The 20,589-nt window shown below is 38.0% G+C and overlaps 1 protein-coding gene across 1 annotated transcript in view; it reads right to left on the reverse strand.

The window, feature by feature from the left end:
- GRM4 (glutamate metabotropic receptor 4) overlaps positions 1-20,589 on the reverse strand; it is a 345,391-nt gene that overhangs the window by 304,851 nt on the left and 19,951 nt on the right. The window contains exon 2 of the mRNA XM_039338855.1: positions 254-1,175. Coding sequence (XP_039194789.1) covers positions 254-814 — 561 coding nt within the window. The 5' untranslated portion in view covers positions 815-1,175. The remainder of the gene's footprint in view (positions 1-253; positions 1,176-20,589) is intronic.

Raw genomic sequence — 20,589 nt, forward strand, 5'->3', positions numbered from 1 at the left:
CCCAATGGCAACCGAGAGCTCTTTAAACACCCCCAGAACAACAAATAAATGTTCATTTTCCTCCTTTCCTCACCACAGAGCAAGAACTCGGATTTCCATAATTATTGTTAAAACCACTTTAGCATTTTTTTTTCCCACTTAACAGTCACTGGCAGCTATTTTAGCACCTGCAGATTGAATTGTAAAATTAACTTGTGCAGCTAGGAGAGGAGAGAAGAAGAGTGAAAAAGAAGCAAATAGACTGCAAACTTACCTTAAAGAGGCGCAAGATGTTGGCCACCATAATGGAAACAGAGCTGCCTGATGCACCAATTACTCCAACCACGCGTTCCGGCTTTGTGATGATAGGTGGCCCCCCATTAACACAACGCACCTCAGTACTGTCCTTCTCTATTAGAGCCTGAACAAAGGTGAGGGACTGCTCCAAAGCATGGGTGTCTCGAGAACAAGTATCCAGGATGCGGGCCCCCAAAGTGATATTTGGAAGTAGATCAGGATCATTGTTGATTCGATCTAGAGCAAAAAGCATGGCCTCAAGACGATGAATCCCCTTCTCCTTCTTTAGCTCTCCACAGGCCTTTCCCTCAGAGCCCCGTCCATGGACAGGGAAGAGACCTCCTAAAGTGATATCCCCATCAAGGCGAATGGAGTTCATGTGGGGATGCCCTTGGCCTTTGGGTTTGGCTGTGCTGACTGGTTGATACCACCAGCCACAGCAGATGCTCATGAACAAACAGAAGGAGAGTTGCTCCATGCACACAGATCCCCCCTTCTTCCCAGTCATCGCCAAATCCCACTTGAAACTCAATCCCATCAGCCTAAAGATCCATGGAAACCAAGGTTTCTATTACCAAAATCTTAATTCAGCTGGCTTGGAAGTAGCTTCTCCCAACGTTTCAAAATGGCCTTCTGAAGGATTCAGAGCATGGTTTTCTTCCCCCTTAATTATCTATCACTTTTCTGTCAAGATTTCCAGTCAACTCCAGTATCCATTTCAATGCAGGTGCTAAAGAACAGAGAGGTAGCTGCTTCTGGAAATGAGTTCACAAGATCCCTTTCCAAGCCCTCTGAAGGACCATAGCAGTGCTGCTAATGAAGAGCACCAGATTTTGCATAATTTTGTGGCAGGAGAAGTGGGCAAAAAAAACCTCTTTTCTTCCTTTTTTCTTCAGTCCCTGTAAGGAAGAAAGAAAGGACATTCATTATTCAAATCTTTTCTCAGAAAGGCATTAAGTTGTAGCACAAAAAAGCTTCAGGATTCACTTGATCAGAGTTTTTGTTATGCTTTGAGAAAGGCAATGTTGGGTCAAAAGCAACACACAAGGGAGAAGGGAAAAACTACATCTGAAGATGCCTAAGCTCCATATCTTATTTATGGATTTGAAGCGGGCCTTCCATCAGTGGAAGCTTACTGGGCCATGAGGAATATCTAGTCTTTTAAAAGTCAACCTGGATTCTTCCTTGAGTGAAAGGAGGCAAATTAATGCATTCACTTTACTTTATAGGTGCTTGGTACCACTGCATTATTTAAAAGAACTGAGGAAGGGGGAAAGGAAAAGAATATTTGCCTGCTTTGTAAAAGTCAGAACAGCTACTCACTCTATTGGGAACTCAATACCAAAATGACCACACACTGGATTTGCAAGAAACAATACAACCTCAACAAATCAATACATTCACCTTTAAGATGCAAGATAATTGCAACAGAGAAAAATAGGAAAGTTATATTCTGTGCTGTATAAAAACATTGTTGACCCAGTGCAAACTTGCATCAAATAAGGATTTAAGGCAGGTTTACTTCTTTACTTTTTGCATCATATAACAAAACAAATAGTTGTTTCTGTCCTTCTGATTAATCATCATAGTGGAGAATAAACATTGGAACCAATCTCACTATATAATATTTTTTAATGAACACCCTTTGAACAAATGACAGAAAGGGGAAGGAAATGTTCCTTGGCCTCAATGAGAAGCATATTCATCACAAATAGGAAGAAATAATGAAGTAGCACATAAAAACATGAATCAAATGTTACAACATCTCTGCATTTTTATCATAGAATTCTAAAGTAATTCTCCTTGGAGAATAATCCAAGTCCTGCCTTAGGCATGAAAGCCAGCTGGTGATTTTGGGCCGATCATTCTCTCTCAGCCTAACCCACAGGGTTGTTGTTGTGGGGAAAACAGGACAAGAAAGGAACATTAGGTAGGTTCACCACCTTGAATTATTAGTAAAAATAATAGTGGCTAGGAAAAAGCTTTTAAAGTGCTGAATGCAAGTCTTCTCTGAATAAAGTGTTACAAAAAGGTGCAAAGAGTTTCCTAGTATGTTCATTCTGGAGAGCATCCATGCTTTTTTATGTTTGTGGTTTCTGGGAACAGAGAAAAAAAAGGCACCTCTTGGATGGTGAGGCATTGCTTTCACTAATAGGACCAAATAAATGTTAACATTTAATGAACAATATTAATCAAGAAGAATTATACGCTATCTGAGAACAGGTTTCTATGAATTTCAGAGAGTTTTTCCTCTCTCGTCTGAAAATACAACTTGGGATCTTTTCATGGACAGGCATATGCTATAGCTTATATTATATAGCTATAACAGTAGACATTAAAAAAAAGGAAGTATGCCTAGTAGATATGTTTAATAGACCATTAGAGAATAGGTGAACATTGACATTTAATGATGAATTAAACTCTTCAGACTCTTGTGGGCTATGTATCAGGGCTCAGATTTAGCATGTCATATCATAAAAGAAGGCCAATCTTTGTACATTTCAAATGTACATTGCCCCAAAGGTATCAGTCACACTTGTTTTATCAAAAGACATTTTCCACCAATGAAGTTGGAACAGATTTTGTTATTCGCAGATTAGATACTAATACTGTATACAATGTGATCGCCATTAGCCACAGTAGTCTTAGATCAGTCATCTGTGGGGATTTTGATAAAGCCAATATTTTTAAACCACATCAGGAAGTCACCCTGAGACCTCATGAACCCTGAGCCATTTTTTTCCATTATGCTGGACACAACCACATTTCCCTATTGCTATGTTTATCTTTATCCTTTCTCCTATGCTGTAAAGTACCCTATAACTGAAGACACAACTCTTCATGTCATGGCCATTTCTATCCCACTTTTTATGGTGAGCTTTTCTAGCTTCTGAACTTGCTCAAGGAAGGTCTTGTGCATTGGATATATGTAAGGGGAATGGCTGCCCTGCCATCCCCTTGTTCCTTCTAGAATAGTCACACATAAACACATGCCTGGCTCTTCTCATCCTCCTTGGCTAGCATCCCAGTGCAATGATGTTTACTTGTGGCTGGTTGGCTGGTTGTGTCACAAACAGCTCTGTTGGGAAAGCCTCTAGATGGGCTGGTATGGTAGACCGTCATCCAGCCTCATCAAACATTTTGCTGCTACTTCATTATGAATTTTTTTGAATGGGCACCATAAAAATGCCAGGAAACATAATGAACAAATGGTGACATTCTGGAAGAGGAAAGTACCATACATGAGTCTTGCAACATGACCTGCACTAGCCTGCAGCTTCAAGAGTACTAAAAAATGCCATCTTGCTCCAAATGTTAAAATTAGACTCAACTGAGAAGGAGGATTTTTTTTCCTTTGCTTCGAACAGTGAGCACCTTTGGGGTAGCTGTATTCCTTATTTTTCCTGCTTCACTTAGTTTTGCCTACTACCAATATCCTGTGTGACCCTGAGCCACTCATTTTGCTTTAGCTGTTTCCCCTCCCATTGATAGAAAGAGATAATAGCAATTGCCTACCTTAGTAAAAAATTAAAATACCCACTTAAGCACCATTGTTTAAGAGTCCTAGTTTCATGGCCCTGATATTGCTACATTAATCTTTATAATGTGATGACCTTCCAGAAAATAATATTCCCCCTCTTACTATCAAAACACAAATTATAATAAAAGGCCATGGGGAAAAATGCAAAAAAAGAAACAGAATCATTATTCAGTCAGAATCCATCTTTCTGTGCATAAATAATCTTGCTCAAGGAAAGATTATTGTTAACAGTTGACTGCAATCCTTAGGTTACCACATTGTAGCCTCCCTCCTCAAGAGAATGATAGTGCCCAGAAGCTGTTTGGCTGTACCAGGCAGAAACTTCCAGATTTTTCTGTTAAGAAGAAATACCACAAGAATTGACATTATACAGGCAAAAATATCCAGAGCAAGACTTCACTCAAGACTTCTTGATTTAGATATCAGGAGAATATGTTAACTCAAAACCACATTATGGCTTTACATATCATATGACCTCAGAACTGGAATTTGTACATTATGAATTATATCTTAAGCACAATGTGTGAACCTATCATAAGGAAGAGAAAATCACGAAGTGCTGAATCATTGTAGACCTTGGTTATTTCAAGGCAATAATGGTGTCATCACTGTGTGGGATTTGGAGACTTTGAGATATTGATCTGGATATATCAGGCTGGATTCCAAATTTGGATAGCTGAAAATTTGATCCAGAATGGATTTATAAAAACCATAAAATATTATGTCTAAGGGTGGGAATCATTGTTGCAGACGTGCAGTTGATTCTACTATAAAACTAATTTCATGGGTTCAGAGTCAGCAGCCCTTGTTGCCTAACTTGATTCTCTACCTGATATCAATATACAAAGTTCACACACCTTAAAAGTCAAAGGTGTCCTCTCATGCAGACAAGCATTTTTCTTTGCTTTTCTAAATGAGATGTAATTGGCTTCCTTTATCGCAAGGGTTGTTGTGAGATTAATGGTGCATTGTATGAAACACACTTTTGAAAATGAAAAGCTCTGCATTATATCTGAACTAGAAAACAAATAACTTTTCAGTACTACCGAGTCAAATGTCAATATTTGAGCTGAATGAAAAGGCTGCTAATAGATGTATTTTGCCCTATAGCAAAATGTTTGGTATCAAGCAAACATGGAGTTTGAAAATTATTTCTGCAGCTAGTTCCGTAGCAGCAGATGTACCCCCCTCTAGGCATAGGAATTATGAGAATTACTGTTTTTATTAATTATAAATTAATTATAGATAGATCAGATACCAATAACCACTGGCCCACAGACCTAATTAACTTCTGGCCTGATTCACTGGACATGTTTGGATTGTGTGTATTGTTTATGCTTGTGGAAAGAGTAAGGAAAAATGTATTGTGACACACAGCATATCTCTTTTTATTTTTATGTAGAGATTCCTACTGATGGCATGCAATCTCCAATATGCTATCCCAAAATTAATTCAAGCCTCAGTCCAAAATAATTTCTTTATCTACTGTATGTTGTAGGCTCAGTCTTTCCTCAGCAGTAGTCAAGGCGATATCCTTTTTCATAAAACCTACATAACAATGCTGTGACATAGTGTAGGCTAATAGAAAGAGTAAGTTGACTAATGTCAATGATTGAGCTTCATAGCTGAATAAGAATTTGAGGCTGCCCCTTCCCCTAGTCCAATAGCCCAATCACTAAACCCCATTTGCCATTTTGTGTGAAAGGGGGCAAGGCATATTTGAATGTAAAATAAAAGGGAAGAAAAAAGATTCAGAATAATCAAGACCTTTTATCTTTATTTTGTCTGTTATTTCCTTATAATTAAACACATACACGTATAAGACATTCCCAAATAGCAAGTGAACAAAATGCAGGGTCACAATGGAATATCTTCCTTCATTTTGTCTGTTCACCTGAGGTTATCTTTCATTATCTGGGAATCATTGGACTTTTGTGTCTGATGAATGAAGGCCACTTGCTTTTCTTTCAAAGATATGTGTTTCTAATAGAAAAGTGTGCTGGCAGGCTCTCCTCTACTGTTGCTACATGAAACATGTCACCATGGGACATCTCTCCCATTATTTCAAGATCAGGGTCATCTTTTGGTCACACATCAGTGGTGTGATTGTTAATTTGCAATAACAAACCAATGTTAACAGTCTTTGAATCAACACTGGAACCTTGAATGTGCGAACAAGTCCTTGGCAATGATGCTAGAAAGGCCTGGGACCTTTAATTAAGGGTCAGCAGATAGGTAGGTCTAGGAGTGATAATGTATAAGCAGATAGACCATAATGTTAAATGGAAGGGAAAACAAATTGCTCAATGATATGGAAACAGATTCATAAAATTCAGAAACAAACCGAAAAAAGTCATAAAAATTCTCATAGACCATATTGGAGTTGTCTTAGATGCTGAGTAACATCAGAACACTATTATTGCTGGATTATGTGAACAAATCAGATATTAGAATATAAAGTGTGATTTAGGGAATATGAACCATTGTATAAATATGGTAGAATAAAAGCTGCCAAGAAAGTCAGCCAACATTTGTCCATCAGGGTCTAATTTAGGGCTGTTTCTTATATCTAAGTTAAAAGTCTTATCCACCAGACTTTGAACTGGCAGTAAACTATATCATTATAGCATTAGTGACCCCCATCCCATTGCAAGAATGATGCTCAGAAATGGTTTATACTTATTTACTGTGGACAAGGCAAAAAAGTTCAGCAAAGAAACTGGTTGATTCTCCCACCTTTTTTCTCTCACTTGTATGAATGTCTTCAACTATCTCTCCCTTTTATGGATTGGGGGGGAGATGAAGTTTTGACCAAAAACTAGAGCAGCAAGTTTGGCACAACTGTTCTGCATGGAACTCTTCAAAGAAGGACCACCTATAAACTGATATTAGCTGATTGTTAAACTTCTTTGGATACAGATTAAGCACTATTCCAGATTATATGGTCTAGGAAACAGATGAAGACAAGATCATAAGATCATGAGTTCACAATAGAAGAAAAAAAGGTGGAACATGTCTGAGCTGCAGTTAGATTCAAAAAAAGAAAAACTATTAGTCCATAGACCTAATTCATTTAATTCAAGTTATATCAACTGAGGCCTGTATGCAAGAAAGTTGTTTAAAATATTCAATAGAATATTTTTAGTATAAAAAAAGGTTGTTTGACACACAGTTATAGCTATGCTATGAAGAGAGGAGGAGGGGAAAGGCAATTTAGGTAAAACAACTGCCTGACCAAAAATTCTGAAGAACTGTCAGATGCAAACATCTGGAGGAAGGCCATTAGGTCTGAAAAAGAGGCAACCTAGAATAGGAACAGATAAAGGAAGGTTTTTATAGGAGAAGGACGAGTAGAGTACTTATCTCATTTCATTGATTCTGCTCCCAGGAAAGAAATAGAGCAAACGAACTTGGGAATGCTATTAGCATTCCAGGCAGAGATAGGGTTGGGAGAATGGGGGGGTACTTAAATTGGACACAGTTTAGCAGTACCAGTTGATCCCCTGAAGATCAGCAATTAAAGAGCAGTTTAGTGCTGAAAAGTGACACTCTGAATATGGAAACACAAGGTCTACATTCATTAATTTCTCAGTGATCACAAAACCTTTTCACTCCATTTCAAAGGCCAAAACAAAAGTTCCCCTGCCAGTTCCCATCTGCATATTTTGCTATGGGAAGCAGTAGGGATTTAGGAATGCAATAATTCAATATTATTCTGCAGCATATGAGCTGTTAGAGCCAGGATCTTTAACAGGCAGGGATCGTTAATGACTGTACAAAAGAGAGAATTTCAACTTGCATTAATAAGCTAAACATGCTGAATTTCTTTTATATACGAAAATTAAAAGTACAAGAGTCCTGCCCTATGAACACATTAAAGTACAAGAGTCCTGCCCTATTGATACATTAAAAATACAACTGAATCTGTATGTCCTGATTTCTCCATTGAAATGCAGGAAAAGTTGTGGGAGCAGATCATCATAAACCCACCCTTCTTTATAATTGCAATGGTGTTTTAAAACAGATGGTAGGCTAAAAATAAATAAAGTTAGTCCATCTAAAATCTACTGCTGATTATCCAATGATTCAATTAATATCTGCTTTATTAATTAATTCAATGTTGTCAGCATGCACAGCAAAATGTAGAATGTAAGAAGTAAGATCCCAAAATCTTGAGAAAGGGCAGCAGGCTTCATAAATGGGGGAAGAAGGGTCAGCAATTATAAACACATAATAAAGGTATGACTCTTCAGGCAAAATTATCTTTGAATAACCAGAGAAAGAAATAAGAGCTAATTAAGAAATGCAAAACTCCTCCCAAGCCTAAAGTTATGCTCTCAGTTTCTTATAGTTTGCTCTTCTTAGTTAGTGAAAGAGATAAAGAGATTTATGTGTAATATTTCTTTGTAAAGTATCTGTAATAAACTATTGACAAAACATATTCTTACAAATTGCCCAGGCATCCTACTTATGCAGAAATGAAATAGCTACAAACTTCTTGATCCTTTTCTCACTTTTAGCAGATAAATCTCTTCCCTATAAATTTCCTCTCCGGAGGGAATTAAGTTCCTGAGAATATCTGATCCACAAAATGAAACTTATAGTAGTATTAATGGTATTAGTTATCCCCCCTAATACCAAGGCCAAGACCTGTTGCTTAATATTTTGTTGTGTCTATCCAATATTCTTTCATGATGTGCAAGCTCCAACATACTTCTAATTTACATAATATTTCTGAGCTGCATAGGCTCCCAATAAGTTTCAATGACCAGGGACTGCCTGCTTCCAAAGGGTCTGCCCTCCCCACAGAGAAAGGGACGGAAAGGGTATTTCATTGAAACAATGTCATCTCATGTCTTTTCTGTGGTGACCCCTTCCATTTGGAGTGACCTTTCCTTGATCATACTTTTGTCTCAATCCTACAGGTCTTTAGGAAAGTGGTTTAGACCTGTCTCTTTACTTAGGCTTTGTGGTCAGCTTTAACTGAGACTCCATGAGTCTGTAGAACTTCTCAATTCTGTTCAACATTTTATAGTTTAGTATCTTTTAATGGGTATCCTGTTTAATATTAATTAGGGGCAATTGTCTTTTTGTATGCTTACTTTGAGTGGGTAGCCATATAAATGCATAAATAAATAAACAAATACACATATTTAATTATGACATTTTTCTTCTCTGATGGAATTACACTGCAAGCAATCCAGTACAAAGCAATTATAGTCCATCCATCAGAAGTCCATCAATTAATGCCAAAAGATGAGGTTTTCTGGCACTGATCAGTGCAACCAACTGGTAAGATTATATAGCAATGATTTAAAACTTTTCCTTTCATTTTTTCCAAGCAAAAAGCTCCAGGAAACTTCTGGAGGCTAACTTGTTTCTCATAATGCCCCCAATGTTTTCCCATATTCCCTTTCCAGCTCTGACACATTGAATCTAAACTATGGTGTAATTTTCAAATCATGTCCAAGCATGACTGCCCTGCATTTACTTTTCTATTATGACCATGAGCTATGCTTTCTTTTCTTTTTCCCTTCCATTATAACTTCAAGCTATGTAAGATCTGCTATAATCTTCCTCACTACACAATTCACAATTCACTTTCTAATCTCAGATTAGAAAGATGAGAAAAAGCATTCTACAAACCAGGGATCAAACTTTCAGTTTCATCTTTGTTTCTTTCTCAAAAGGTCCCAAAAGACTCTTAGGCAGTCTTTTAAAACAGGAATGGGAACTACTTATAGATGAATGCTTTCTTTGGAACTCTGTCTGCTTACCCACAAAAACATAGAAGTAAAGCGTATAATAAGGATCAACCCATGGAGCTAGAAGAGTGTTAGAGGCACATTCACCAGTTTGCCTCCTGGAAAATCAATATTTGGCATAAGCTATACCTATCACAATAGTCATGCAATATCCCAAAAATAAATCTAACAAATTTCTACTACCAGATCCTTTCCTATCATTTTGGCTTATAAAATCCATCCTCCCCACTGGCTATGCTGAGTTCATCTGAAGAGTATCAAATTAGGGAAGACTTCATTAACATAATAAAAGCAGGCCAGGATTTATTTTGTTTTGTTTTGTTTTGATGCATTGCATATTGAGCCAGATGTTTAGATCTGGCATTTTTATCCACCTATCTAGTACCTCCAAAACCTTGGACAGGCAATTGTTTGATGGTGTTAAAGGTATCATTGAAGGATGTAAGATGTTCCAAATAAAGCTGCCTTTTGCAATTGACTGATGGTGCATTACATGTTTTGGATTGCATCCAAGGCTCATATTACTATTGATGCTACCTTTGCTTTCTTTTGTCACAGTGGTTCCTCTTCTGTTTTCAGATCTTTCCATTTTGTGATTTTCTTCTGTTGTGTCTGTTCTATTCTGCTATGTTCAAGTATTGAAATGTCCACTATCCAGACTGTAACTCTCTTATCAACAGTTGTTAAGTCTGGGATGTTATGTGGCAAATGCTTGTCTATTTGAATTCTAAAATCCCAGAGCACTTATTACTTCATCTATTTTGTGGTCACACCAGTTCTTGCTTGCAAGCAATATCTTGCAGATATTCCAATGCACCATTGTCATGCCACTGTTTGCAGTCAGTCTGTGTGATCTTCTTGCAGCAACTAACTACTATAGGTAATCTACTATTTCGTCAGCTTCTTTGCGAAGATGGCATTTGCTCTCTCTTGTTGCTCTCTCTTGCTGACTTTATATGTATTTGTTCTTAAGGCTTTGTGGTGTGCAGCCAGAATTCACCCTTCTGCCTCTTTCTTCAACTTTCCTGCTTTGAGCCATTGCTAGGTCTTGTTATCTGTTTTGCCTCCAATTTTTTCTATACTGACCATGTGATGCTTTGCCTTCCCATGTCTGTTTTCTGTTCTTCATTTAGTCTTTCTTGTAAGCCAATTTGGTCTCTCTCAGTAGCCCTTCATGGTATATTAGCTTCAGTGCATCTTGTTCAGTATTTTTCAGATATTCTTCCAATGCCCTTTTTTCTTCTTCAACTGTCTGGTGTACTTGCAACATTACACACCCACTTATTTTCCTTAGTACAAAGAGTCTGTCAAGATTGCTACATGGATGAAGGGAATTCAAGGATTCATTGTCATTACTGAGATTTGGAGAAACTATGACAGACTTCCCCTTAAATTCTATAGTCTTCTTCAAACATTGTCAAACAATGTTACAGGATATATAATAGTATGCTTGCCCTGGCTCAGGAATTCTAGGAGTTGAAGTCCATGAGTCATAAAAGAGCCAAGGTTGCCTACCCCTGCCCTATACTAAAAATGAATATTTCCATCTTTATATCAGTTCAGACGATACTAGATTCTTGCAGCAGAGCTCCATTTAGAAAGGTATAGGTCTCTCAAGATCTTATTTTAGTTTGTTTTCAAGTAGAGATCACACATATAAATGCAGCAAAAACACTTTTCAAATTTACAATGTCATGTTTCACAATGTGCCAAGTTACCACCAGAAAATTCATTCATTTATTTTACAGTACTTATAGACAATCTGAGTCTAAATTATCCTGATCAATAGATAGAAGAAATAAAAAAATATCCCCATACATTGACTCAATCCTAAAACAGAAATGGATTATTTTTTTCATTCAAAAGCTACCCTTAATTTTTTCATTTGGGATGGGTGGCCAGTGATGCAATGATGTCATTGGATAAGTCAGCTTTTTTTATTTCTTTGTTTTGAATGGTTTGGGGTAGATTATAGAAGGTATGTGTATTTGGCCTCCTAAAAGATTCATATGTGTCTCATTTATGACTTTTATTGCTTAAAAAATGGAAGCCTTTACTACTGAAAATTGCTGTTTTCCTGCCGGCCTTTAATAGCATGACCCTGGAACCTTTTTTTTTAATTGAAATGTGAATCTAGGGTGACAAATTGCCCACACTAGTTTCTATGTCCTATATAAATACTTGTATTCCTCCTCTCCTAGAAACAATAGCAACTTGAGGTAATACATCTTTGATCTGCAAGGAGACTGGGACTTCCTATCTCTTGCTTTTATATAATCAAGCTGGCTAACTTCCTTGTAGCTACATTTTTTTTCCCAAAAGCATGCTAAGATCTTCCACATAGGTATGGTACAGGTTAGACCTTAGGAGTGCATTCGTAGAAGGCACTTTTGTACGTAATTTATTACAAAATAGAATGAGCTTCAGAATAGCAGTGAATGCCCAATCAGTGTTTAGCTTTTCCTTCTTATGAGTTCTTTGGAGTGAACAAATACTATTACATCCTTGAGCACTTGTTGATTGCAAGTAATCTGATAAATGCTCTTTTCAACAATTGAAGGCACTATTTCACTCTTACTTCATTTATTCATTCATTAATTCATTCATTCATTCATTCGGGTTGTAGGCCACGTCAGTCATAGTTGCCTCTAAGCAATGAAAATTCCACTTTTGTACTTGAACACATACATCCAAATATACATAAGTTCTCTGCATGTTGCATGAGAAGTAAATTAATTCCTTTATTGAATTGTAAAAAATCTCAAAGTCAATATGTTCACTTATTACTGATGCAGAAAATTCACTGTTATAGTATGTATGTATTCTAGATATAATTAGCCAGCTAATATCCAAAACCCTAAAAGGAAGATAATTTACTGGTGGCACACAACTTGTATGGTCAGGAAGTTCTTCATATTTTTTTAGTCAAAGACTTCATTTTCCTGCCATTTGAAGTAGTTGATTTGAATCCTATCATCTGAAGCAGAAAGAACAAAATTACCTCAATAGGTCATCAAAAGAATGATGTGATATCATCTAACAAAATGAACGCTATTAATCCAAGATCCATTTCTTCAGTATAACATGACTGAATGCTAAAATTATTGGGAATACAAAACTAAATATAATGTTCTACAGGTTTATCCCGTATGCTCATTCAGATTTTACTTCTAAGCATATTTATTTCCAGATGTCTCCTTTCTGCTCGCCCAATCTCTTCCTTTCTCCCTAAGGAAATTATCACTCTAACTACTCAGGTGCATTTTTTCTCTTTTAGTACAGTCATCCAAAGTTTCAGTTGTTTTTTCCAACAGTACAAACTATAGAAGAATCCTGTATTGGTGTTTTCAAATGATATGCTGGTGTGAAAAGTGAAGCATGAAATTACTTAGGAAATCAGTCCGAGTAACTCATCAGAATATATTTTGTTAAAAAAGAATTCTAACACAAGCAGTAGCAAGTAGTCTTATTTCAACACTTTCTTTTTCCATAGCCACACACATTTTCTGCAGTTTAGATTTCCCAAGGGGTAAGTTCATTCCTCCATGATATGCTACATATATCAAAACATGGTACCAACCTCAAATCATACTTTGCTCCCCAAACCCCATGGCTATTAATCATTTCATACCCATATGGCTCCAAACCACTGAGTTGTCAACTCTAGAGCAATTTCCTGATAGTTTAGCTGCTGGTGTGCCAGTTCAAAGGTAGGTACATATCACAAAACATGGAAGAAAATTTTAAAACTGACTAGGGTCAAAGCTAGATAAGATGATGCAAACTCAGGACTGGTCTACCTGCCTACCTTAGATTTCAGTAGGACACAGAACTAGCTCTACTTCTCAGAACGTTTTCATCCCCCACTGCAGGTACTCAATACAGGACCTTTTTAATAAATGTCCCCATCATATGAATCAAGCAGAAGCTGCTGTATCTTTGAAATGTAATCAATCAAGTGGATTTCAGTAACATAAGTCTGTCTTTGTTGCTGTCCTTGTTTATGTTGAGGTTTCTTTTAAGAAATATTATGTTTACTAAAATCTAATGAGGAGGAACGATTTTTTAAAATTCAAATATCCAATAAAGGATATAGAAGATGGTCAGATAGAATTTCACTTTAAAGAATCTATGATGATTTTCTTTCAGTGAAGTTTGTGGGTCCAATAATTATTATTTTTTCTTTAGAACTATTTCTACCAATTTTTTCTGAGGCACAGGTTAACCTGACAAGTTTATAATTTCTGAGATCTCCACTGGTCTTTCATTTAAGACAAACTGGTGTCACATTGGCCCTGAGCCTTTCTTGGGGGGGGGGGGCAAGTTACATGTTTTTGTTAGAGGATCACAATTTCACATTTGAGTGAATACCATCAGGAGATTTTGATTTGCTACTGTGGAGTCTCTCAATATCTTCTATTGTTATCTCACTTTGGCAATTTAAATTCCTCCCAGAGAAAATCAGTACCAACTCAGGTATTTCCTTATATCTTCTGAAGGAAAGACAGATGTAAAAGCATGACCTAGTTTCTCTACAATCTCTTTTTTCTTCCTGAGTGTCCCTTTCCCTCCTTTGTCATATAATGGCTCAACAATGTCTGTAGCTGAATTTCTGCTTTGAATATATTTTCATTAATAGGATTTGATTTGATCTGATTTGAAAAAGTACATACCGTACTACCTTAAGAGCCAGCAGACCACCCCTTCCTCAAAGATGAGTTAACCACTGGCCAGACCCAATCACATGCCATGTCCTAGGCAGCCTTGATTAGCCAGGAGGGGCGTAGATCTAACACAAAAGTGACAGAATTAACAGTATAAGAACGCTGTCCATATTGTCAGATTCAGTGGGCTCAACTCAACCAGATAACCACGCAAGAGTCAATCCCCATAACCTCCACTGGCCCTGCACCAAGGCTGGAGTTCAAAACAGAGTGAATCCAATCAACATTATCCACAAGATGCACAGCATATTACTCATAGCAGCCTTGAAGATAGACCCCAGAATTACTCCCTTCAAGGAGAATCCAGGTTATGCAGAGCAAGTTAACCAGGCTGCTGGATGACTATCTGGGGATATAATAATGATGGATAAATAAATATGTTTTGCCACTCTTACAGCCATGAGGTATCTCTAATCACAGTTCTAGCTTGTGTTTGATTACCTTCACTCTTTGCCATATACCAGAGGCACTTAAGGCACCTCCCAGTCTTCTTTAACTCCCTTAGCTGTTCTGCATACCCTGGGTTTTGGGATCTATGGGCACTGATAGGTTGCTCAGATACAATCTGGTTCAAAGTCACAGTCACTCTCTCATTCCAGACAGTTATCAAGACTTCTGCCAGACCATGTGGAAAATCTTCAAGGGCAACTCCAAGCTTCCTCTGTAACCCAATCAGGCTCATCAGTCATCTGTGGTGGGCCAATTTAGTAGGCTCCCCTGGAAGTGATTTGACTATGACAGAGGAGAAATCAGTATCTCCCCCATTTTCTGCCATTGCTTTGACAGAAAAATCAGGCCAGGTGTATGATCACTTTTATGCTTTAATCCCTGGATTATTTGGGATAGGTGCATGAATATCAGGGTGGCCATGAACTCCCAACTGCTTCAGATATTTCCCCAAGGAAGGTAAGTTGAAGTTCCTCAAGTTCATAAGCCTGGGGGGGCTCCATTATCACCCTGACCATGCAGTCAGGAAGCTCACACAGGAAGGTCATTACACAGCAGGGAGATTGATATAATAGCAACAGTCCCATCAGATTCCTCTTGGAGTCTAATCCAATAAATAGGGTCTCATACTCATCAATCTAAGGAGCAGTTTGCCTAGATGCCTCCCATAAATTTTGGATAACCACCACCATCTCACTGACCATACCCTGTGGTCTTGATTGGTGTCACATTCAGAAACAGCTGGGCATATCTCAGAAAAGGAAAACCTACCCACCTCCCAGATAAATCTTGGAATATATGCCATGTCAGCCTTCCACAATCAAGTCATGAATGACAATGGCCTTATTAGAGACTGCACTGGCATTCAGCAGCAGCAGCAGCCAACAGCCCAGGCCATTAAAGGTCTGCAGTTTGGGGCTTGGGAATAAGTTTCACGGATTGGAATGTGCCACAGGAACAATATATCCCTGGCACAGCCCCTGTGAGTAGTTTCCCATCTCCTACCCTTCCCCATATCTTCCTATACCCATCATCACTGGGATTTTACAGTCTGCTTTCACCCCTTTCCCCTGTCCAAATTGATCCATGTCCAAGGATACAGCCCCCCCACAATTCCACCAAGGATATAGCACCCCCATATATACACACATTCAATTACCACCTCATCCAGGACCATCAACCCAGGATGCTTCTGCTTAGCAGCCAGAATCTCCAGCCTATAGCAGCCTATAGCAGTCAGAACACTCCACCCTATATTCTCATCCCAACATCATCGATCTAATCTCATTAGCCTGGAGCTCTTACAACAAACATCTGATATCATGAGGGTGAATCAATCAATCCCCTTTGGTTCTTATCCTTAGCAAGGGGAGCAAGCTCAATTCAAAAATACTTCTCGGTTGTTGTTTTTTCTTTCTTTCTTTCTTTCTTTCTTTCTTTCTTTCTTTCTTTCTTTTTTGCATTCCTTATTATTATGTTATTTTTTGACAGGGTTTCTGGTCCTTTTTGTTTGCCAAAAATCATTTATTTCCATTTTTGTATAATGGAAGCAGTACGCATGCGCATACATGCACACACATACAGTACTAACAATCATCATTTTGATGTGTCTGGCAAGCATTTCATCAACTCTTATTAACAGCTTGTTCTCTTTAAAACAGAAGGAAATTTGCACCCACCTTCTGCTAGACTGAAAGACTGAGTGGAAACCTTGAAGACTGAATCATAATGACAGACTGTTACCAATCCTTCATTAACAAAACTTGAGCCTTACTTGCATGGGCCATGCAAAAATTTGATTGCTTTTTGTTTCTTTGTAGGGTTATGTAAGACCTAACTGACATAAATGCAAACTTATGCAATTTTTGCCCATATGCTGCATCCATAGGCATGCATGTAAATAAGCATACTAAAAATGTTACATTAATTGCATTGAAACCCAAGTGATGCAAAACTTGGGTTCCATAAAGCTTTTTCAATTAAAAGTGGAAATAGACTCATAATTTAGCTCTGGGTGAGTCAATAGCCTTCCTGAAGCACCCAGGTAATAATCTAAGTGCCCAAGTAATAAAGTAAAATAATAATCCAAGTACCCAGGTAATAAAGTAAGAAGCTGTCCAATCTCTTCTTAAAAACCTCAAGTGATGAAGGCAGGCTGTTCCACTGGTTAACTGCCTCACTGTTAGGAAGTTTCTCCTTAATTCCAGGTTGCTTCTCTCTTTGGTCCGTTTTCATCCGTTGTTTCTTGTCTTGCCTTCTGGTGCTTTGGAAAATAAATTGACCCCTTCCTCCTTGTGGCAGCCTCTTAAATACTGGAACATTGCTATCATGTCCCCCCTACAACAATCTGTTTTAGGACATTGAAGAACAGTTGCTTCAAGAAGTAGTTAGCACCTCTCACTGCTAAAAGTCTAAAAGATGATAGTCTGAAAGAGAGTAAAACAGGGATCCTTCGAGTCTTAGATTTTTCTCACCTCAGGTCCCAGAGGCCATGGCTCCGTAGCCCTTTGCTACAGCTTTTCAGTTTAATATCTTAGTAGCAACTTGAATTATTGATAGCAACATAAAATGTTTTAGCTAATGACATTCCTTTGGAGCCACAAATGTGGCCCTGTAAAACCTGGCCACCTTTACAGACTTATTTATATTCCTTGGAAGCAGGTGAGTGAATCTTATTTCTTTTTTTTTTCTGCGAAGTACAAATGGAAGAAATTACCTGCCCAGATTCAAAGAAGATGAATTGAGATTAAATACAGGTCCTACAGGAGGAAGATTCTCTCACTTCCAATCACAACCTTTCCTTCCTCATTAGCTCAGTGCCACAAAGTGTTTTTGCCATCTAACTCATCCCTCCTCCCTCTTTTTTTCTGTCTCTCACACATATATACCAACACAGCTCTAATTTCACAGGGCTTTTGTTTGCGGATGAATCTCTTCAATTCTTCTCATACAGACCTATGCTCTATATCAGGGGTAGTCAACCTTGGCTCTTTTAGGACTCGTAGACTTCAATTCCCAGAATTCCTGAGCCAGCTTAGCTGGCTGAGGAATTCTGGGAGTTGAAGTCCACGAGTCCTAAAAGAGCCAAGGTTGACTACCCCTGCTCTATATGTATGCACAGACACTCATGTCGACCAGTCCCTTGTTTCAATACTTCTTGTAACACCAATCTTGTAAATTTCAAGAAGCAACTATGTTGGCACTACTATACCTATACTGCAAAGGTCTGGATGACCTCTAGCTGGCAGCAAAAGCTTAGAAACATCTTTATCTTTTTGTTACTATCAACTCGTCATCTGGATCTTTGCAGTCCAGATATGCTAGCCCTAAACTAAATTAGGTAGTGCAATTTGGCTGAACAAATTCATTAAAGCAGTTGAATTCATAGGGGTTCTGCAGCAATTTGCAGTATAGAATATTGTGGAGCATGGAAAGAAGGGCAGGACAACCATGAAATAATATCTGACAGCTAACTGAGCAAGCACACAAATTATCTGTCCACACCTTTCTAAATTATGATGAAATGTATTTGTGAGAGAATGTCTGATAAGCCCAGGAAATGTGAAGGAGGAAAAAGGATTGTTGCAAAAGAGACACCTCAATCTAAGGAGAAAATATGCAGAAGAGACCCAGAGAAACTCCTCTTTAATTCTGCTAGATATAAGTTGATCTGGAGAATCACGTTAGCAGATTTTCAAGATTCCATTGCGTTACCTACTAGCAGTTAAGATATTTGCAGAAATTTAAGTAGTTCTTGTTTCCTGAGCTTGACCATTATCGGGTTCCTCAGTCTCATTTTCTCATTGTAACTTACTTAACTCATTGATCTACAATTGTAGTCATATGTTAATCTTAAAGTGTTCTTTGTGATCCTTTTTTCCATTGTTCTCTTTGCTACATTAGTGTCTAAGATCAATTAACTAGATCTAGAATGATTTTGCTTGGAACTATTTCAGAGAGGTCCAACTTGAAGCCTGATTGAGATCCCTGGTACTTGCTTATGATACTTAACTGTACCTTAGGTCTGTTTTTGCTATGAACTGCTTTGAACATTTGCCTTCCAAATGCTACTGATAAGTACTTGCAGAAAACTCTTTGGGAGAAGAAATATCAAAAGCAACATAAGCATCCTTTTTATCCTTATACTTTTTTTAAAAAAGTCTGTTATTGGCCTCCATTCCTGGTTTGGAACACCCAGGCAGAAAGCATTAACATTTCTGGTCTGTGCATTCAGTCAGGAGAAACAGCAATCTGCTGGCCTCTGCTAGCCAACTCCCAGCCCACTGTCCAATAACTGATCTCGGCCTTCTTTTATTTCTCTGCTCAGGCAGAAAAGTATTAGCGTTGAACCAAAATTCACTCTCTGTGCCTGTTCTTTAAGAGTAATGGGTTTGCCATAGACAGCAATCCAACTATTGAACACAGCAGTAGTTGAATGATGCCTGGCAGTTGGGAGTATTGGGGGGAGGGGTGCTTGGCAAACAGTGAGATCTTCAAAGTTAAGGAGGTGGAATTATCCATGTATGGGGTTTTAAAAAAAACTTATCTCCTTAAATGCTTTATAGCTCTCCTCCCCCCCAGCATAGTTTTGGTTTCCTCCAGGATATGGTATTTCCAGATGACAGTGCAGTAAACATCCCATTGCCGAGAGTATGCAAAATGTTGACAGCCTTTAAATGAAGATCTAGAATCTGTGACTGCTTCTCTGCTCAGGGAGGGAGAGCACTTCACATTAGCACGGAGCAATTTCTTACATGGGGAAGCTGGAATTGCTGAGCTCACATATATAAGCATCATTGTGCTGCAAACTGGATTATCCTCTGATATTTGCATCTCTCCTGTGAAAAGTGCTGGGGAGAAACACAGACAAAAAGTTCTTATTTTTCAAAGGGAGAAAGAAAAATCGGAAAAGCAAATGGTTTGGGTGAAAATACAAAGTGCAATTTGTACATTTTTCTGATGCCAATTTATGGAGTTTTTGGGGTTTCTCCTCTTTTTAAAAAATGCAAGAATACAGTAACTATGGCTAGAGCCTAAACCTCTACTTTCCAATAATCTCCACAAGGAGATTATTAAAATGCTGCATAGAACAGAACTATTTGAAGTACGGTGTATATTTTATTTAAAAGCAAAAAGAGTTTTCAAAAAGAGAAGCATAATGACAAAAATCACATTCAATAAGTGATTCACTTGTTCCCAAGTGGGGGACTTGAAGGAGAGATGGTATAACATCTTTAGTTTTACCTGCATGAAAATCTCCAGTGATGGATACTGACTATTCAATTTTCTGGAAGACTATAGTTGTTCTTTTAATATTTATACAGCAATTAAAGGATGGCTTAAAATAATTCCAGTTAGAAGATATGATGGCTACATGCATAATTATAATCATCCTAACAATAACTGTGAGAGGGACCTTGGAGTCCTAATGGACGATCACTTGACTATGAGCCAGCAATGTGCAGCAGCAGCCAAAAAAGCTAATACAATCCTGGGTTGCATAAACAGAGGCATAGAATCAAGATCACGTGAAGTATTAATACCGCTTTATAAAACCCTAGTGAGACCATATCTGGAATACTGCAACCAGTTTGGGTGACCATACTACAAAAAAGATGTTGAGATGTAGATCAGAACTTTAGCACTGCATGGATCATTGACTCAAAATCTTTCTGCTCTCCTTTGGAGAAAAATGGGAATTGGGTTTGACAAGCAGGTGATTGGATTATACCAGAATAGTTTATGAAGACTATGAGCATCTTTTTAAAAAATGCAAGGGAAAAAATCCAAAATAAATGCTGTGAGGACACAGAAGGAATAGGAAACCTGTCAATGT

This window comes from Crotalus tigris, unplaced genomic scaffold (assembly GCF_016545835.1).
Source record: "Crotalus tigris isolate CLP2741 ecotype Arizona unplaced genomic scaffold, ASM1654583v1 scf7180000017550.10884619, whole genome shotgun sequence".
NCBI classification, from domain to species: domain Eukaryota; kingdom Metazoa; phylum Chordata; class Lepidosauria; order Squamata; family Viperidae; genus Crotalus; species Crotalus tigris.